Below are 20056 nucleotides of genomic sequence, written 5' to 3' on the forward strand. Positions count from 1 at the left end.
CAGCCCCTCTAGTGTATTTATGACTCCTATTTTACACTAAAGGGGCTGTCTAAGCCAAAACAAAAATGAGACAAGTATATCTACCATTTACCAATCTATATTCCCGAGAGAGTTGCGAGAGATGTCAAGTGTCAACGTCTCTAGCAGCGGAGAAAGAGAAAATCTATACCGGCTACACCGGTTGTAAGCTTACAAGCCGGTAAAAAGGGGCGAAGAGGGATTCGCAGGGGGCGAATTTATCAGCGCCCTAAAAAAACCCTTCTGCAATTCTTTGAGGTATTTGCAATCGATCCGAGTTCATATACAAAAGATTGATTATTTCAAATGGGTTTTGTTCATATTTTCGAATTTCATTGAGATTCACAAGGAATTATTTTTCTTCCTATTTTCCCAGATCTAACCTCAGACCAAGACGAACCCATGATATAATTTTCCCAATCTTATGGAAAATTTTTTCAGGGTTTGAAAGAAATGTTGCACCTAAAGGGGGTGATCTAGCTTTTAGATCTTGTTTAAGTGAAAAATCAATGATATAGAGATATGGGTCTTGCCCATGAATTGAAATTGTCTGTGTTTGGCATTCTTTTTGAGTGATATGGATCTGAAATTGGAATTTGGGAGACCCATCTTGATATTATCTTGCTGTTCTTGAAGAGGTTTGGAAAGAATGTTTTGGAGGGAAAGGGAAAGGGAAAATAAAGATCAAAATGGTGGTCCTCCTCGTGGACAGGTCCGCGTTCTCTTTGTTGGAGACTCAGGTATTTTCTTCTGAATTTATGTTGTAAGGATTGTTTCTGAGGTTTTCTTTTATTTAGTAAATGATGAAATCCATTGATTTGATTCGGGTTCGCCTTTAAATGAAGTGTTCTGTGTTTATTATATGCAAATTTCTATTTGGTAAACAGTGGATGTGCAAATACCTAAATGTGAAGTTGTTGAAGTAATGTATAGGAGGGTTAGTTATGTTTCCAATAACAACTTCAGTTTTTCTGTGAGAAAAAAAAAATCAAATTAGACAGGCAGGTCATAAGTTGGTTCTTGAGAGAACCTATGGTTAGCTTGAATGACCCCTTCTCATGTGGACTTTGCCTAATCTGGGATTCGATCTTAAATGGAAAAAAAATTTTTTTGATTGAATGGAGTGTATTTATGGTCCATTTTCCATACTCATTAATATGGTGGTCAGGTGGTATATTCTTATATATCCAAGGTCTTAGGTAGGGCAAACATTGGTTATATAATTTATAAAACAGAAGACTACGGTTTCTTGATTGATCTTGATGCCTATCTCAGTGGTCCTCGCATATACAATCTCTAGTATGTGGCATCGATATTATTTCCTCTGAGGTTGATTACATTGTTGATGTTCTTGGTTTAATGTGGCTTCATTGCTCATGAATATCTGAGAACCTTTGTCCTCATGATGGGGGACACAGTGGTAGAGAATCGAATCGCTTCCTAGTAGGATTACCTCCTCAAGGCCTACCTCTCTAATATTCCAACGTATTTCATGTCCCTTTATAGCCCCCTCCGGTGGCAGATAGAATCCATAAATCTTCCAAATTTGTTGTCTGTAGTTAGTTGGTGCCGGCCACAAAAGTGGTGCTTAGAGAGTATACGTGGGAAGTAGGTGATTGGTGGTGGGAAGGTAAGGTGTGATGGAGGGGTTGTGCGGCTGAATGCTTGAGGGAGAAAAGTTGAGGGAAAGGTGGTGGAGAGATGGGGGTTTTGGCGAGGAAAGGATTAGGAGAGGGCTGGGGCTGTGCGGTTGGGAGAGGAAAGGAAGGTATTGGTGGAGAGAAGGGGGTGGTGGCCGTAGGTTGAGGGAGAAGGGTTAGAGGTGGTGTGCTTGGAGGGTCGAGGGTTGTGGATGAAGACAGGGTATAAGGGAAAGGGTCTCGGGTGAAGGTGTTGAGGTTGTGTGGTCGAGGAGGGGTGATTTTAGGGTCATAAGAGGGGTGACTTGGTTTGCAGGAACCATCCATGGGGCTGGTTTGCTAGATAAAGGGAGAAAAAAATATTGTGTGAGGGATGGAGGGAGCAATTCTTCTTGTTTATATTGTGTTCTCAAAAGCTACATTTATAGACAAAATCAAGGAAGTAGGATTCTTCCCTGGGAACCTTCGATTCCCATTTTCGATTCCAGTTTCGATTCCCGCTCTGGCAACCTTGAGCAGGATTCTTCCCTGGGAGCCTTTGATTCCCGCTTTGGCAACCTTGGACAAAATAGCCCATACTTCTAATAAAACTTGACTTCTAATCTAACTTGACAAGACGTAATCCAATAATTCTAATAGAACCCAAATACCAACTCAAAACAAGTTAGAACTCCTAATTATAACCCAACTAGAACTCCCTACATGGACATCTCCTACCACCAATATACTTCTTGACTTCTTTTAAATTGCAACGCGGGTCCTTGAGGTCACTTACCAATTTAAGTGATTAATTAAAAATGGCGTAATTGTCCTTATCACTTCAGATTTTCCTAATACACTTAGTGGGCTCATTTTAAGTATATACAACTTAAAGAAACCAAGTGATATTGATGGGAAAAGACTATGGTAACCCTACTATAACTTAAAGGACTTAAAAGAAACCTAAATGGCACATGAAAGTTAAAATATGGGTCATAGGCACGGTTATAAATTTCCCAAAACGACCGAAATTTTTCCGTTTCCAACCCCATTGAAACGAAATCTCAATGAATTCCTTCCATGTCATTATTTTTCCGAAATTTTGACTGAAATTTTCGAAATTCAAACGAAATTCGACCAAAATGGTTGAAACGGCAAAAAAATAAATAAATTGGAAAGATGATGTGATTTGCATTTCATTTATTTTCTTATTAATGTAGATAATGGTATTTGGTAGGAAACATCATTGAACCGCACATCAAAGTAACCGTATCTTATGCACGAGATGTCAGATCACCATGGAAAATAATACCTTGTAACTCTATGTGGTATTGACATAGAGTTGGGATCCTTGGAGGGGAGACTGGTCATTGTACTTTCTTATCCTTCATTACATTCTATTTTATTGGATTTACTGTTCTAGACATGTGCGACAACATATGTCACAAGGTCTTCGATGTGATCAAGCCATTAGGGATGACTTTCTTGCTTATGTGATGATTTCTAAGTATGTATTTGTGCTTATTCTAGCATTTTCCAAAGTTTCATCCTAAAATTTCATCATTTGCATATGTTTCCATACGTTTCCGTAATTTTATAAGATTTTCACCGAAACCAAAATGTTTCTGTTTCCTTGCCGACTGAAACCGAAACTGAAATTTAGAACCTTGGCCCTAGGATGGTCCCCATCTGTATCACGTGGTATTAGAGCTTTTCCTGTGTCAGATCATACTGCATCACTTCTCTATTAGTAAGGATCTAACTCTTGCAGTAATTAATCATAGCTTAATTACTGCAAGAACTGATCGACCTAGTATCTCCATCTTATGCTGGTTGCTAGTAGCAATGTCTTGGAACAGGGAATTGGTGTGGCAACGATACATGTTGTAGCAAGACTCCAGTTTCTTATTGATTATTCTTTTGAGCAAGTTTGGTATGTAGGAGTCACCTTGGAATAATTAAGACTTTCCTTCAAATCATTCAAAATCGGTTTAGTAAAGTTTTTTTTTTTTTGGGTAGGCAGGTTTAAGAAAGTTCCTTTTCTTTACCTATGGGGAACTTTTTGGTTTTCTTTCTTCCTTTAATTTAACAGCGGGAGATGTACTTCCTATTTGATAAGGAATATTTACTCATACATGGTGTGACTTTTTAGATCCATTGAGCATATATTCTAGAACAACATGCAGTTTTTCAGTTAAAGAATGGTCTCCCACTTGTTTTTATCTGTCACTTCAACACATTTTGCAGTTCATTAATATAGCCTAAACGAATATTAAAGTTTTATAAGTAAAAGTAATTTAATGCTCCGCTTGCTACCTACATAACACTTATTTCTAGAATTGGTGTCTAAAACGTGATGCATGCACCAATTTCATTAAAGATGAAGTATTCTTTGCTACTAGTTTCTAGTGCATGAAACAAATGATCTACTGAGGAGTGGAATTCCTTCATCTCTTACTAAACCTTAATAAGATGCACATGTGACTGTTCTGATGTTCAGTTCCAATCTGCCGCTAGGTACTGTGCCTTTACGTAGAAAACCCTTGCTATAAATCTTTTTTTCTTTCTTTTTCTGCACTATAAAACCATTCATAAAAGATCTATTGAGCATCTTCATCTGAATCTATCCCCTATTAACATGGAAGAGTTAATGTAGAGGGTTCTTCAATTTGATTTGTGGTCTGTGTTACATGGATTCTTTGCCCCCTATTCTACACGAATCGGACATGGATTCGTGTCGGACACAATCGGATTCTTGTCATAGCCGTGTCCCACATGAATTTTTTGGGCGAATCCGACACATCGTTGTCTCTTTTAAAATGTGAATCATGTATATTTTCCCTTTAAACACATTTTCTTCTCATCTTTTTTTATATAAAAGCACCACCTATCCTCTCTTAATAAAAAACCTAGCGCCTCGACCCTCCACCCTCGACCCCCCCTTCTCACTTCTTCTTCGACTTTCTTAATTAAAACTCTAATGGCTCTACCCCCCCACCTTCAAATTTTTCTTGAATCCACACACACACACATTGAAAATTAAAATTTTTATTTTATTTAATAAAAATTATTGATTCCACTAATCCTACTTTTCTGGGTTTTGCCGAATCCGATGCCTCGAATCCATGTCAGATCTTGACACGTGAATGCAAATCCATGCAACGCAGTTTGTGGTGCTAACAAATGCTATTCATTTATGTTAATGCTTCTAAGATGCAAGTAAGGCCTTTTTCAGGTCTATGGTTTAATAATAGTGAAATAATTGGTTCCTCTCCATTCCTCATTCCATTGTGGTTTTTTGACTTGGTTCAGAGGCTTATATTTATCGTAATGTTAATTGAAATTGAACTTGTTCTTTATCTGCTGGCAGGTGTAGGCAAAACATCCCTGGTTCATCTGATTGCCAAGGGTTCTGCTATTGCTCGTCCACCTCAAACTGTTGGGTGTACTGTTAGTGTAAAGGTGATGATCGTTGTTTGTAATTGGTGGTCCTGATTTGTCACTTGAGTTTAAAACTCTTTCACCAGCTTTTTTGTGTTTTTCTTATCCAGCTCACTACCTATGGAAGTTCTGGCAGCTCTTCTAATAGCATCAAAGGTGATGCAGAAAGGGACTTCTTTGTTGAACTTTGGGATGTGTCAGGACATGAACGATACAAAGACTGCAGATCTCTTTTCTATTCGCAAATCAACGGTGAGGATTGGGCCGCCATGCCTTCCCTCTTCTGTTTAAGTCACCCCATCCTTTTTCATGCTTGCTTTAGCTTTATGCTTAGACATGTTATCTGCCTCAAATAATTTACTTTTTTTGGTCTGTCCACTCCTTTAGTGATACTTTAGAGTTGAATAGGAATCAATGACGAGATTGAATTCTGAAGATCAATTTCTTTAGTATTCCATAAGTCTCACGTTGTTCCATAGTTACAAGTGGGACTAAACAGATGTTAAATGATGCTGCAAATACTCTATTATTCGAGGAAAAATAACATAACATAAATATCCCAAAGTGTGATAAATAACTGTCGAAGACCCAGAAATGAAGAAAATATTCACTATAATGAGGAGATAATCCACGAACAACTCAAAATTGATGAAGAAATATAAAACATCTGCTGCCAATCTTCCCATACGAAGATGATGATTGGATCTCACAAACACAGGGATGCCAACCAACAATAAACCGAGTGTTTAGGATCTCACTCGTGCCGGAATGTCAACCAGTGAAAAAATAGATTTACCTTCACACACTATTGAGATGATGAACAGGTCTCATGTCCACTGCACCAAGATTCAAACCAATGGGAAATACACTACTGCCCAATGGATGGTCTATTGCACTAGCTGGTCCAAAACTCTGTGAAGAAACGGAATACACCTAATCTAAATCTCGTTTTTGAGAGTTCCCCTATGTAACACATAGCAAAAACAACCTTAACAACCTATATTTTACCTCTTAAACACCCTAACTTGACTTCTAACCAATTAGAAAACAAATAATGAATGGGAAGCAACCCTACTAATGCCAAATCAACCATCAAAATAAAAGAAATAAAACTTCTAGCTGGGTGAGGTGGCCCACTAATCACCACGATCAAAATAGAGACATAAGAACCATTCCCCCCGCAGGGTGTACCTTAGTGAACTGAATTGGATCACACAGGTGCTCTGCTCCCACAGACCTCAACATACTAAACATCTTCACCTGTAGCATGGCGGTCCTGGAGACATTATTTGGTATTCGGTTGCCTGTGGTAGTGTTGTGGTTCGTGAGATTAAAACATATAGGTGCTATGGTCAATGTGGTTAAAAACAATAAATAAGGGAAGAAGAAGAGGAGGAGGAGAAGAAAGTCATGAGAATAGATTGTCTCCATCGTGTGGCATGCCCTATCTTTTATTCACTTAATTCGTAACATACAAAAGGGCAAAAAAGGCCCTTAAGTAATTTCAAATAACTTGAAATAAACTTAGGCCACATTTGGATACCCACAAGATTTAGATTTGGATTTCTCACATGTCGCAGTTGAAATTTGGATCTGGATCAAATCCTTAAATTTCCAAATCAGCTACAACAGTGAAAAAATATATGATTTTCAAATCTGTTCTGCAAGACATTGTTTGGAAATCCATATTTGTGGCAAGTACCTTCACCCAAGGTTATCAAAATCGTACGATTTACGATTCAAATCGTACGATTTGAATCGGATCGTATGGCAAACGATTTAAATCGCAACAGTGAATCGTTTTCTGAAAGAATCGTACGATTCGATCTTGAATCGTACGATTCACTTGAATCGTACGATTCATTTACAAAGTGTATTTTACCTTATTTTATATGCCTTTTTTAATGTTATGATTCCAGTGGGCCCCACAACTTACGTTAAAGGTTTTAATATGCCTTTTTTAATCCATACGAAGTCTTATTCCATCGAGTTAGGGTTCTGTGAGACGAAAGAAAAACCTCCGTATTCCATACGCCTCCCCCACTCGTTTCTCCTCCACTGGTCCAAGAAGAAGAAGAAGAAGAAGAAGATATCAGGTATGCCTCAACCCCCTGTTTTATTTTCTTTTTTTGTATTTTTTGTATTTCTTTGCCTCAACCCCCTGTTTTTTTCGGATTTTGAGAACCGATTGGAGTTGGTTCTCAAAATCCAAAACAAACAGTACCTTCTCAAAACAAATCAATTTGGATTTTGAAAGCCTGATTTTTTCTAATGTTCAGGCCATGTTTATTTTCGATTTTGAGTACTGATTTGGAGTTAGGCTCTGTTTGTTTTGGATTTTGAGAACCGATTGGACTCCAATCAGTTCTTAAAATCCAAAATAAATAGGCCGTGTGATTGTTCAAAAATCATTTCTTGTGAATTTTTTTTTCCAATCTAGTGGCAAATGATAAATTTTAGGGATACGATTCTAAATTAAAAGTCCCCCTGTAATTCTGTAAATAATACTTGAACTGTGAGTGATTCAATTCTCTTTTTTTCCCCCATATGTAATCAACAATGTAGAAGCTTCAAATTATGAAAGAAAAAAATCTTTTCCAACCGTTTCTAAAAAGCTTCAAATTGATAATTACTCTTTTTATTCTTATTTATAATTTTTCCTATTTTTTATTATTTTTTTCTGATTTTTATATATAAATTTGAAAAATCTTACGATTTACGATTCGATACGATTCGACCCCTCTTACGATTTACGATACGATTCCGATTTTCAGAACATTGCCTTCACCCTTGCTGCTCCTCGACCTTCCTGCAGCAGTAGCAAGACGTCCCTCCCTCCCTCCTTCTCTCTCGTACAACATGAGCATGAAGATGATTGATGTATTTTGTATCCAAAACTCAAATCCAAATCCAAATACAAAAACATGAGGTATCCAAATGTGGCCTTATATATTTCAACAGCCCCCCTCAAGCTGGACCGTGAATGTTAAACATGTCTAGCTTTCCAAGATTCCTTTGTATCTGAGAACAACTTTTTGAGAATGTCAGGGAGACGGGGAGTTGATCCTATGATCTGACTTATGAAATGGTAATGATATTGCCATCTACTTTCCTTCACAAAGTGACAGCCAACATCTATATGTTTTGTTTCTTTCACGAAATACCAAATCAAAGATGGTGTTGATGGCTGTGTAATTATCATAATAGAATTTCATGTGACTGTCCACTCGTACTCACATTTATGTGACTAGAATCTTAATCCACAAAATTTCATGGGTTGCATGTCCAATAGTTTTGTATTTTGCCTCCACACTAGATCTTGCAGCTTGTTTCTTACTTTTCCACATGACTAGATTAACCTCAACAAGGGTTCAATAGTCACTAGTAGTTTTTCTATCATTGTGTGTGAGTCTTCCCTATCTACAACGGCATATGCCTCTATAGTTAAATGACCTCTCCTGGCATATTAAACACCTTTGCCTAGTGCTCCCTTGAGGCACCGTAGGATCATCTAAACAACTCTAGGTGTGTGGTCCTAGGAGAGTACACACACACGCACGCATATATATATTAGATATATGATGAGGGGTCGTGTAAACACGTACAGGTGGTATGATACAAGTACCATCCTTGATATTTGATCCAACAGCAGCTCCTCAAAAAGTGATCTTCTGTTCGATCAAATATCAAGGATTGGATGATGAGTACGTGTTTATACGGCCCTTCATCGTATAAATTCTCTATCTATCTATATGTGTGTGTGTGTGTGCGCACGTGCCTGCGCGGGCGTATGCGGGCGGGCTTGCTAATTATGCAGCAAAAGCATTGTCTGGGTGAGTGATGGTGTGATAAACAAGTTTTCCAACAAGTCTAAGATAGACTCTTGGGTCGATGAGAACCTCTCCTTGTTGATCCTCCAATCTTTGGTTCTGTTCCATGGGGCAATCCGCTGGAGTTGTTCTCATTTCTCAACTTACCAGTCTCTTGCAGTAGATCTATAACGTATCTCCTTTGAGTAATGAAGATGCCACACTTAGATACAACCACTTCAATTCCAAGAAAATATTTGAGAGGACCAAGATCTTTGATGTCAAACTTCTTCACAAAAGAACTCTGATAGTGTTCATCTTTGAAATAGGAGCAAAGTTTTCTTTGTAATAGAGTCCATACTTCTTTGTGAACCCTTTTGCAACCATTCGGGCCTTTTTATCTTTCAACTGAACCATCAATCTTGTGTTTAACAGTGTACACCCATTTACACTACACAAGCTTCTTTCCATGATGCAAGCATACGATACAAAATTAGAAATTGGATGCACAGTACGTTGACGCTTAGGTTTCCGAAGAGCAATGGGCATATCAAGATTGTCAAAATTACCTAGTGTCGTGGATCCTGATTGGATTGTTTGCTCAGCTGAAGGATCTCCACTTAGATGTGGCCTTCTTGAGTAGACTAGTAATTCCTTCTCCCTATGCTCCTTCGAACTAGTATGAAGAGTAATAGTGGGTTCAATTGGAACCGGGATAGCATTCTCTTCAACCAAGAACCCTCCCAACTCCCCTTGAAGAGATGACTGAGGACTAGAGAAGTAAGGAACATACTCAAACAAGGAAACATCCATGATGAAGAAGTTTTGCCCATACAACGGATCCGAATAGATGTACCCCTTTTGCGTAGGAGCTATGATTTGTGGACATGGACACAAGTGTCGCATTTCGACACGGACACAGCAAACTCCCAAAATTTAAAAACAGGGATACGGCTAAAATAGAAAGTACATATAATCATGACTTGTGGACACAGATTCGTGTGCCAAGTTTTGACATGGATACACGGTATCTGACATGGAATCCCTTAAAAATCTAGAAATAGTGGCACACTCATACACATACATACATATAAAGTTACTGACACTTCTACTAATACACTTAAAAGTGTCTAAACGAGTGTCGACACGTGTGGACACGAGTGTCGTGTCGGACACGACACGACACGTGTGTTGGCAATAAATTCAAAGTGTCAACCAAATCATAGCATAGGCGAATAACCTACAAACATTTCCTTAACACCTTTAGGATCCAGCTTGCCCCTTGAAGGACCTAACAAATGAATAAAAGAGACACCCAAAGACACACAAGGAAATGGAAAGTAATGGTTTTTTCAACTGGAGTATTTGGGAGGGCATTTGGTTGATCAGATATGCTGCAGCCAACATTGCATATGAAAAATACTTCTTGGCACCTCAGTACTTAATAACAATCCTCGAGTGACTTTAAGGAGATGACAACTCTTCTTTTCTGCCACGCCATTTTGTTGAGTTGTATATAGGCACGTACGCTGATGAATAGCACCATGTGCTTCCTAGTATCGCCACAGTTCCCCCTCAAAATATTCATGTGCATTGTCAGAATGAAGGACTTCAATTTTCTTTCAAACTGAGTGGAAACCTTTTGATGAAAGTGCGTAATAATATGAGGTACTTCATCCCTAGTCTTCATCTGATACAACCATGTACAAGTATAATCATCAACCACATACACAATCGAGGAGACTCCCACACATTAGAATGCATAACATCAAAAGGATATGGACTTTTATTCATACTTGTAGGGTAAGTTGTTCTACAATATTTAGCCAATTGACAAACTTCACATTGTAACAACTCTGGAGACAAAGACTAAAAGAATTCTTGAAATAAAACACATGAAGATAAAAAAGAAACTATGCACCAACCTTACATGCTATAACTTAATTTCTGCAACACTTTTATTACTATTACTACTGTTAACTTACCAACTTCTCCAAAAGCTTAAGCTGTTAGAGAAAGGCGTTATTTATCTTTTATATTTTAACACTCCCCTGCACGTGTGGCCCACTTGGCAAACACGTGGCACATGTGGTCCCACTTTGGGCCGACCATCGCATGTGGATTTTTTGCTATCCGGGAGGTTTGAACTCGAGACCTTTTGGCTCTGATACCATGTTAACTTACCAACTTCTCCAAAAGCTTAAGCTGTTAGAGAAAGGTGTTATTTATCTTTTATACTTTAACAACTACTACTAATCTGAAAACGGGACGATCATTCTCAATTGTCTGTCTCAACACTTGATCCTGAAAAACACAGTTGGTAGGAAAAAAAGTCACAATGCAATTAAGAGCCTTGGTTAGGCTACTGACATACAAGAGATTAGTAGATAATTGTAATAAAAACTGATTGCAGGGATAAGCTATTGTTAATAGTGATGTCTCCTTTACCCGAAATATTGGATAAAAAGCCATCGACAATTCTCACTTTATCCCTACCAGATAATAGACTATATGAATTAAATAGGGAGGATATACCAGTCATGTAATATGAGGTTCTAGAGTCAATCCAGGGTGGACTGACTGGTACTGGAAAGACACACATGGTGAGCTGAGGCTATACCTAACTACCCAAATGACGAAGAGGCTTGGCTGTCCGTCTTTTTCAGCCTAGGATTTGACCTCTCGTTATGCCAAATTCAGGATTCAGATCTGCTAGAAACTTAAAAATACTATTTTTCCACACCAATAACCTAAATTGAGGGATGAGCCCCCCAAAAGAAATCCATGAAAAATTGGGGTAACTCTGTCAAGTGTGCGGATGGAAAAGAGGGCACCACCAAAGTATCCCTCCCCCCAAAAGGATCCAAACAGGTTAGATTATCCTTCCTAAAAACATCCTAGGCCGAGAATTTCATCGTACCAACCCAAAATAGGATTTTTCTTTATTTTTCCAAGGAAAATAAAATAAACCAGCACGGAGGCCCCAAAAAATTTCAAAAAATTCACCATAATCGAGGGAGAAGAATGAGAATCTGATCCCGGGTTTTCAAGCCCATGCCTTGGCCTTACAACTGCTGACATCTTTCATACTACTTGGTGATGTCACCAAGAGGGGCGGCAACTTGAGATGTGTGTACTTTTGCTGGAAAAGTTCAAGAAATGAAGGATATCTCAATATTTCACGTCAATACCAATAGAGATCCCCTGAAAGATCCTTCTGTTATATTAATTCCTAACATGAACCTGGCCCTTTGACTTCTTATTCTCTTCTTTTATTATATTCTAAAGAAATATCTCTATGGTGATGATCCTTCTGAAATTTGTGAGATTATTATCCTGTTTGATATTTTGTTAATGTATAAATTCTTTGTTTCTTGGCGACATTTTGGCCTAGTGGTTATGTAGGTTTATTGCCTTTGTTTCTCAGATTGAAATACCAATAGAGAAAGGATTGATGGTGTTTTTTGGATAATTTGTAATTCATTTACCACTAAAAAAAAGTAATTCATTTGTAATGAAGTTCCTCTATAGTAGTTTTCTAAATTCTAAACTGAGGCACTGCATGAAATGTATTTAATCATGCCCTTTTGCAATAGTTTATCTTATACGTTTCCTTGGACCACATGTTTAATTGCAGATCTTATTTTTCTTAATATGTATGCCATGTTGTGGACATTTAGGCATGTTCTATCCAGTGGAGATTAATACATTGAGCTATTTTTATTTGACATTATTTCTTTTTGAAGAGCTGTTTTTATTTGACATTATTGTCCAGGTGTTATTTTTGTTCACGATCTGTCTCAAAGAAGGACAAAAACAAACTTGCAAAAGTGGGCAGCAGAAGTTTCGGCGACTGGAACATTTTCAGCTCCTTTAGGATCTGGTGGGCCCGGAGGCCTTCCTGTTCCATACCTTGTTATCGGCAACAAAACAGATATTGCTTCCAAGGAAGGCATGAGGGTAAGCAGCGGCAATCTTGTTGACGTTGCTCGTCAGTGGGTCGAGAAACAGGGCTTGCTTCCATCTAGTGAAGAACTTCCTTTGACAGAGAGCTTTCCTGGCAGTGGAGGGCTTCGTGCAGTAAGAGCTCTATCTTCTAGATAGTCTCTCTAGTCTTTTTTTTTATTACTTCCTTTTTTGGAATGGTAGTCTCTCTAGTCTGATTGAGCTTCCCATGCCCACTTCTTTTTGGTTTCATTATAGTGTATATTTTCTTTCGCAAGTAGAAATTGTTCTTTCTTGCGACAACTTTAAATTTCATTAATGTTCTCTAATTATGGATGGTCGGAATATTTAATCTCAGCCTTCCTTCAATTAGGGTCACAATATCAGCGGGGTTATCTTCTATTGTGTTCATATTTTTTTATTTATTAAACTACTGATATTCATTTTCCAAAGAGGAATAATCCAATTCTTTTTAGATGCTTCTTGTTACCATGATTCCTACCTATATCATGCACATGGGGCCCACATTGACTGATAGGAACTACACGCATAGTGTGGTTCACCTTAGCTATGCCATAGACTAGAAAGCAACCACTTTAACCATGTCTTCAATGGATTTTTTGGCCGCTACATCTAGATCTTTGTTTGTTTGTATTCTATACTGTCTTTTTTACGGACCGTGATTGGATAATTACAATCAACTCATCAAAACAATTTTTGGGTGTTGAACAATTGAAGGTGATCGCTTAAGATGGTTTGGACATATCCAACGTAGGCCTTGGATGCTCCGGTGAGAAGAGGCGACTCATGCCAAATTGATGGAGTAAAAAGAGGTAGGGGCAGACCGAAAACAACTTTGGTAGAAACAGTGAGGAAAGACTTGATAGCTAGGAACATAACAGAGAACATGACCTTGGATAGGATAGAATGGAAGAAAATGATCCACGTAGAAGAACCCAACTAGAGCCAGGATTAGAGCTGGATAGATTCCTTTCACCTTCTTCATGAAATTTTTCTAAAGGATTCATTTAGCTGACCCCAACTAGTTTGGGACAAAGGCTTTGTTGAGTTGAGTTGAGTTGAACAATTGAAGGTCATGTTTACCACATAATGGCTTAGAAAAATCCAGGATGCATGCGATCATTCCCATTTTCTAATCAATCATTTTTATGGGCTTCTAGGAAACATAGTTTTAAATTTCGGCCAAAATCCAAAATCTTGGCCGAAATATTTCGGTGTCGGGTTGGACGGATGCCGTAAGTATATTGAATCGGAAAAATACAGGATTTCACCGAAATTTTGTTTTCACCTTTTTTTTTACAAAATTTCCAGCGAAATGTTATAGATTTCCAATGAAATTTTAAAAGTTACCACCGAAATTTAAAGATTTCCTGCAAAATTACCGAAATTTTATACAGTTCGGTGGAAATTTTTTTTAAAAAATGAAATTTTTATCAAGGTTTTACACATGGTTTCGGCCGAAATTTCCACCGAAACCGAAATATCGTTTCGGTGGTGGCTGAAACCGACATTTATATCCTTGCTAGGAAATGACCTTTAGCGTTATTAACAACCTTTGTTACATTGATTCTTCTGAAACAGTGGAGTACCATTATCGGGTTCCAATTCTTTAGGATTCACTGTGATAATTCTAGATCTCTTTAATATATATTTTTCCAAATACACACAACAGATTTACAATTATCACATGTTTCGAGTTTTATCTATCCTAATAAAGAAAAATTCTATTTAGATAACATCAGCATTGATACAGCTTTTGTCAGAAAATTGGGTTAAGAGCTATCCCATTGGAAAGTTTTCTCTATTTAGATGACATCAGCATTGATTTATCTCTATATTCTATGCTTTTGAGATCAGTTGATAACGCATTTATGTTTTCTTTTTCCTATGCGACATTTACAGGCTGCAAGAGAAGCACGTTTTGACAAGGAAGCCTTGATAAAATTCTTCCGTATGGTATGTGTTTCTTTTACTGGCTGATTATTGTCAATTGTTTGCGAAGAGTTACCGTTGGTATCTTACATTAGTGTAACATGGTTTGCCAGTTGATCAGGAGAAGATATTTCTCAGACGAATTACCTGTACCAAATTCATGGTCTTTAGCACCAATTCAGAGACCCATCCACCGTTCTAATGAGAATTTAATTGAGGATGATAATTTCCACAATAATGCCAGGTTTGTTCCTCTACTAAATCTTCAAATTTTGTATTACTTTCTTGCTACCAATTTGCTGTTTCTGTTGAGTGGTTTTGTAGTTGTCCCTGCATGCCCTCACAATGACCGAAAAATTCCCACCATTGGATCTAAACAATTTCAGTACCCTTTTTTTTTTTTTTTTTTTAAAATGACCCATTTATTGTTTTTTGCTTCATCCTATTGATCGTTGATGGTATGTGCGTAGTAACGAAGTATTTTAGGGAATTTGAGCAAGCAATACTGGTAGCTTGGTTTTATGGCCAGCATTTTCTCTGTGATCAGTTCCGATGTTGTAAACGGACTTTTCATGGAAATTAATTCATTCGGTGGAATTAAATACTTCTAGAAATTGAGTTTAGTAGGTACCATAGATTTTCTACCGAGGGTAAAAACCTGGAAGTGGTTAAATAATGCATTTGGTTTAAAATTTGGTAATTAGCTTTTCTTATAGCTAGATGAATGCTTGGGTTTTCCTGAATATTCTATCAATCTGTGCTAGGATTGGCCCTGCGCTCGGAGATAATTTTCATCTGGGAGTTCACTAACTCTTTCCAGAAGTGAAAAGTAGGCTCCTAGGAACATGCTTCTTGCTTTTAGAGTCCTCCATACGGAGCACTTTAGCACTTTACGATTTTCTTATGGTTAGATGGATTCTTGAGTTGCCATCATTGTTCAATCAATCTATGCTTTTTATGTTTGTGTCTGGGATCGGTCTTGTGCTTGGAGATATTTTTAGGGAAGTGATATTTACGCCCCTTTTGATCACCAGGGACACCTAGCGGCAGTGTACGGGGCAATCAAACCCACTGGATTTTTCTGACATCAAGTACATGAGCCCCCCCTTTAGTCATTGATACACTGGCGCTGGGTGTCCCTAGTGATCAAAAGGGGTGTAAATATCACTTCCCTATTTTTATCTTGATGCTTTTTTTTTTTTGAAGTGGCAGAATGATAGCATTAAAAAAGGAAGCAGGCCGAGGAGGACCACTCCCGGAAGTACAATAGAAAAAACAACAATACAACATTAAAAAAGCAGAAAACCTCTCAAAGAGGGAGGAAGTCAAACCACTCCAAATCCAAACGACTAACCCCACCCCTAGCCAAATAATTTGCCTCCCCATTAGCAGATCTCCGCGCATGATTGAAAACAATCGCAGAGCCCGATGTTAGATCATCAATTTCATCAAAAATAGCAGAAAATCTCTAAGTAGGCACCGCCACCCCCCTCAACCAACAAATCACATTGAGAGAATCACCGCCCACAATAAAGCGATCCATGCTATTTCTATCAATTCTTTTAATGCCATGATATACCGCCTTCACTTCGGCCTCCAAGACATCACAAACCCCAAGAGGACCAGAATAAGCCCACACAATTTCGCTACAATCATCTCGACACAATCTTGATGCTCATTGACTCCTTCCAGAAGATGAAAGTACGGCTCATTTTGGAGGAATATATTGCAAGTAAATTTGTTTTGTATATTGTTTGATGATTTTTCGGGTACTTCTAAAAATAACATTAAACTTCAGCCTTATTTAGCTCTTATGTACACTATATATTTCTTTCACAATGTATTCTACTCCATGACTTCTAGCCACCATTGATAAATAAGGTTGCCTTCCACAATATATATCGTCTGATGTGAGGGAGTAATGGATGTTTATTCAGTATGATCTCATCCATCCAAAAAAAAATGCAGTATGATCTCATAATCTGCTTGTTTCCCGGATTATTGATAGCAGTTGCTCTGCTATTGAATGCCATATATTTGTATCTCTGCCATTTTTCAATTTCCGGATTATTGATAGCAGTAATGGATGTTTATGCAGTATGATCTCATCCATTCAAAAAAAATGCAGTATGATCTCATAATCTGCTTGTTTCCCGGATTATTGATAGCAGTTGCTCTGCCATTGAATGCCTTATATTTATATCTCTGCCATTTTTCAACTCTCCTGCATGTGTATTCTTTTGTGGCTGTGTTTCATGTGCAAAGGTCTATATTTTAGATAGTGAAAATTCTTTTAATCGAAATTTGCATGAACTTATTTTTTTATGATTAATGAAAATAATGCTCACACACAAGGTTTTAAATTTCGGATAAAGGTTGGGACCGAAACCGAAATCACAAGAACCTGAAATTTCAGCCAATTTTTTTTTTCACAAATTTATTATTTTTCCCAAATTTCGGGATTTTGGCCGAAACCAAAACCGAAACCGAAATTTAAAACCTTGCTTACACACATGTTTACAAGATCCATGAATAGCTGTATGCTTGAATTCTGGATTTTGGGTTTCCCTGGACCCTATTGGCTCTTCCTTTCATGTACCTTGCGGCTTTGTAACTGTAGTTAAAAGCCATTGAATAAGGAACAAGAGGAAAGAGGAGGAGACATACCCTCTCTTTTATTGCCCGAGTACAAGTTTTTAAACACTGATTGCAATAAGCCAAGTGCATTCAACCTATTTTAAAAGCTGGTATTTCATGCTCAGACAAAACATCTTGAGATTGATTATCACTTCATTATGAAAACATTTGAGGTTGAAGTGTTGACACCCATATACATTCCTACACATGATCAAGTGGCCAGCATTTTTACAAAAGGTGTTATGGAAGATTGACATCAATTTTCGATTAGCAAGCTACCTATATGTCCTTGAATGTGGAGTACTAGAAAACAGTAATATTTTACTCTCTTTAGTATCAAGGGCACTGACTTGTACCATCTTCTATAAATTGTATTTAATGGGTTTCGACTTTCGACCTACATGATTGGATAAGGCATATGAACCACTTTTCTCGCTCTGCATTCTTTTCTCCCCGTTCCCCTATTTCTGACTAGCACAAGATGAAAAAAAATTGCATGGTATTCTAGTTACTGTTTCTCTTTTGAAATATTTGTATACGTCTTTTTAAGTGCTAGGATTAAATTAAAACCAAGGACGGGAATTGGAGCTAGGGTTTTAGAGTGTTTGGGAAGTGTATTACTTAAATTTATGTGTTTTGTCATCCTATGGAATGTTTTTCAGTTCAATGCAGAAATATGCAGAAATTGAGCTCTTGCTCCATAGATTAATTGTGTGATCACTTGTTTGATTGCTCTCTTTATTTCACCATATTTTGATTCCTAGTCATTCCAATTGCATCATATTATATTACTGATCTGTTTTCACCATGTGTATATCTAGTTTTAGCTTCCAATCAAATTTTGTACCTGATTTGTTTTACTATGTCGGGCAGTTCAAGCAGCGACACTTATAAGTACAATGCACTCCCTCCGCTTCCTGCTCAACGCAATCTCCCACCGCCACCCACGCTCTATCCTCAACAACCAATGTCTGTATCTGAAGGCTATAGTATTCCGAGATTTTCTGTCACTGGGTCACTAGAAATCGGGAATGCAAAATCAAGACGTGGCGACATTAATGTCTGATTATTTGGGGGCACCATGGAATCTGAAAATTCAGTCAGGAGATTACAGCAACAGTTGCACAGAAACTTGGTATGTATAGGTGATTTTTTGCCTGTAATCTGTTCTTGTATGCCAAAAGCTTGACTGTGTCTCGTGATTTTTAGCTTGTATTGTGCTCTCTACTCCTCTCATACTCGGTAATCTCTGTAGGTCTCTGCCTATTTGGTTGATTGTATATTGATTGATTTTACTGAAACAAATTGTGAAGCAATTTTTTTATGACTACTTTTGATGGAAATCTGAGTTCCTTATCATAGACAAACTTTAAGGCCATGAAATTTTTTTTCCATGTAATCTTAGTTTATCAAGGGCATGTTTGGCTACCATGAAAAATTATTTCATGGAATATTCGTTGGCTCAATTGTGAAAAGGGAGCTGAGAAAGAGCCAGGATGGAGGAGGAGAAAAAAAATACACTACTTCAAATTGGGTTTTTTTCCCTGTTTTTTCCGGTGGCTATTCATGCCCCCCCCCCCCCCCCCCCCCAACCCCACCACCCCCCCAATACACACACAAAAAAAGAAAAATCAAGTACTTTCAACTTCCAAATCCAAATCAAGTATTGCCCATTTCTTTCACAATTTATTCTCACAAGCAATTTAACAATAACCTTGTGCACAATAGCTCCAAAGCCGTGATACCACTTGTTGGGACAAGGCCTATCTCTTTAAATCTGGGTATTAAAAATCTAATGCTCCAATCAAGTAAATTGACTACGGAAGCCCCAGAATAAACCCACAAAATTATGAGTAAGAATAAAGAAAAATAAGCAGATATAAACCAACTGTTACAATTTCCAAAGCTGTTAGTAGCCTTTGACAGCTGGTTAAAGCACTACAAGAAAGTCAGGTTTTACCGGCATACATTTACCTACAACTTTTCATAAGACTCATGTCTAACATACATAACCTATCATCTTCTATCATTCTTCCCCCCATACTTCCTAGTCTGACAACTTATGTTTTGAATGTATAAACTTTCTAGTTCAGCCCACTGTATTAAACAAAATACCATGCACTAGGCACAAGCAAATAGTAGACAATGCCTCCATATCTCTTTGTTATGGAGTTTGCTTGCCAATGAACAACGTACCTAATTCTTTTCTTTGTGATTTCCTTTCTCTTTTTCCAAACACTTTCTTTTCGAACTATGAAGGGAGAGATTGTTGGTTTTAGTGACTTAAAATTAAAATCACATTTTTTGGGGCATATATTCTGTTAATTTTGTAAAATCCAAAAGATAGTTTTGGGACGGTAATGTGTAGTCCACTAAAGAAGGTGAGTGCTACTCCCCTTTGTTGTATCTTTCATTTTGATTAATGGATTTCGCCTTGTGTACCAAAATAACTTTTGGTTATCTTATAAAAATATACGGGCAATCTTGTCATAATTATTGATGTAGGGTAAACATGTGGTGCAATGACGAGGGTTGTTTGGAAATCCGTGACTAAACTAGTCTTCCAAACAACTCTCAATTAATAATAGGAAAAATGACGGATGGGGGACATACTTTCTATTGAATTTTCAATAG

General features: G+C 37.6%; 1 protein-coding gene across 1 annotated transcript; it reads left to right on the top strand.

Moving 5' to 3' along the window:
• Positions 1 to 166: 166 nt before the first annotated feature.
• On the top strand, positions 167 to 18765 carry LOC143883752 (Ras-related small GTP-binding family protein). Its single transcript, XM_077387071.1, has 7 exons — positions 167 to 758; positions 5008 to 5099; positions 5189 to 5330; positions 12663 to 12967; positions 14756 to 14809; positions 14899 to 15029; positions 18296 to 18765. The coding sequence occupies exons 1-7, from the start codon at positions 668 to 670 to the stop codon at positions 18486 to 18488; spliced, it is 1008 nt and encodes a 335-aa protein (XP_077243186.1). The 5' UTR covers positions 167 to 667; the 3' UTR covers positions 18489 to 18765.
• Positions 18766 to 20056: the final 1291 nt, after the last annotated feature.

Source organism: Tasmannia lanceolata, unplaced genomic scaffold (genome assembly GCF_043159265.1).
Source record: "Tasmannia lanceolata isolate RefF3 unplaced genomic scaffold, GAP_Taslan_0.1 ptg000008l, whole genome shotgun sequence".
NCBI classification, from domain to species: domain Eukaryota; kingdom Viridiplantae; phylum Streptophyta; class Magnoliopsida; order Canellales; family Winteraceae; genus Tasmannia; species Tasmannia lanceolata.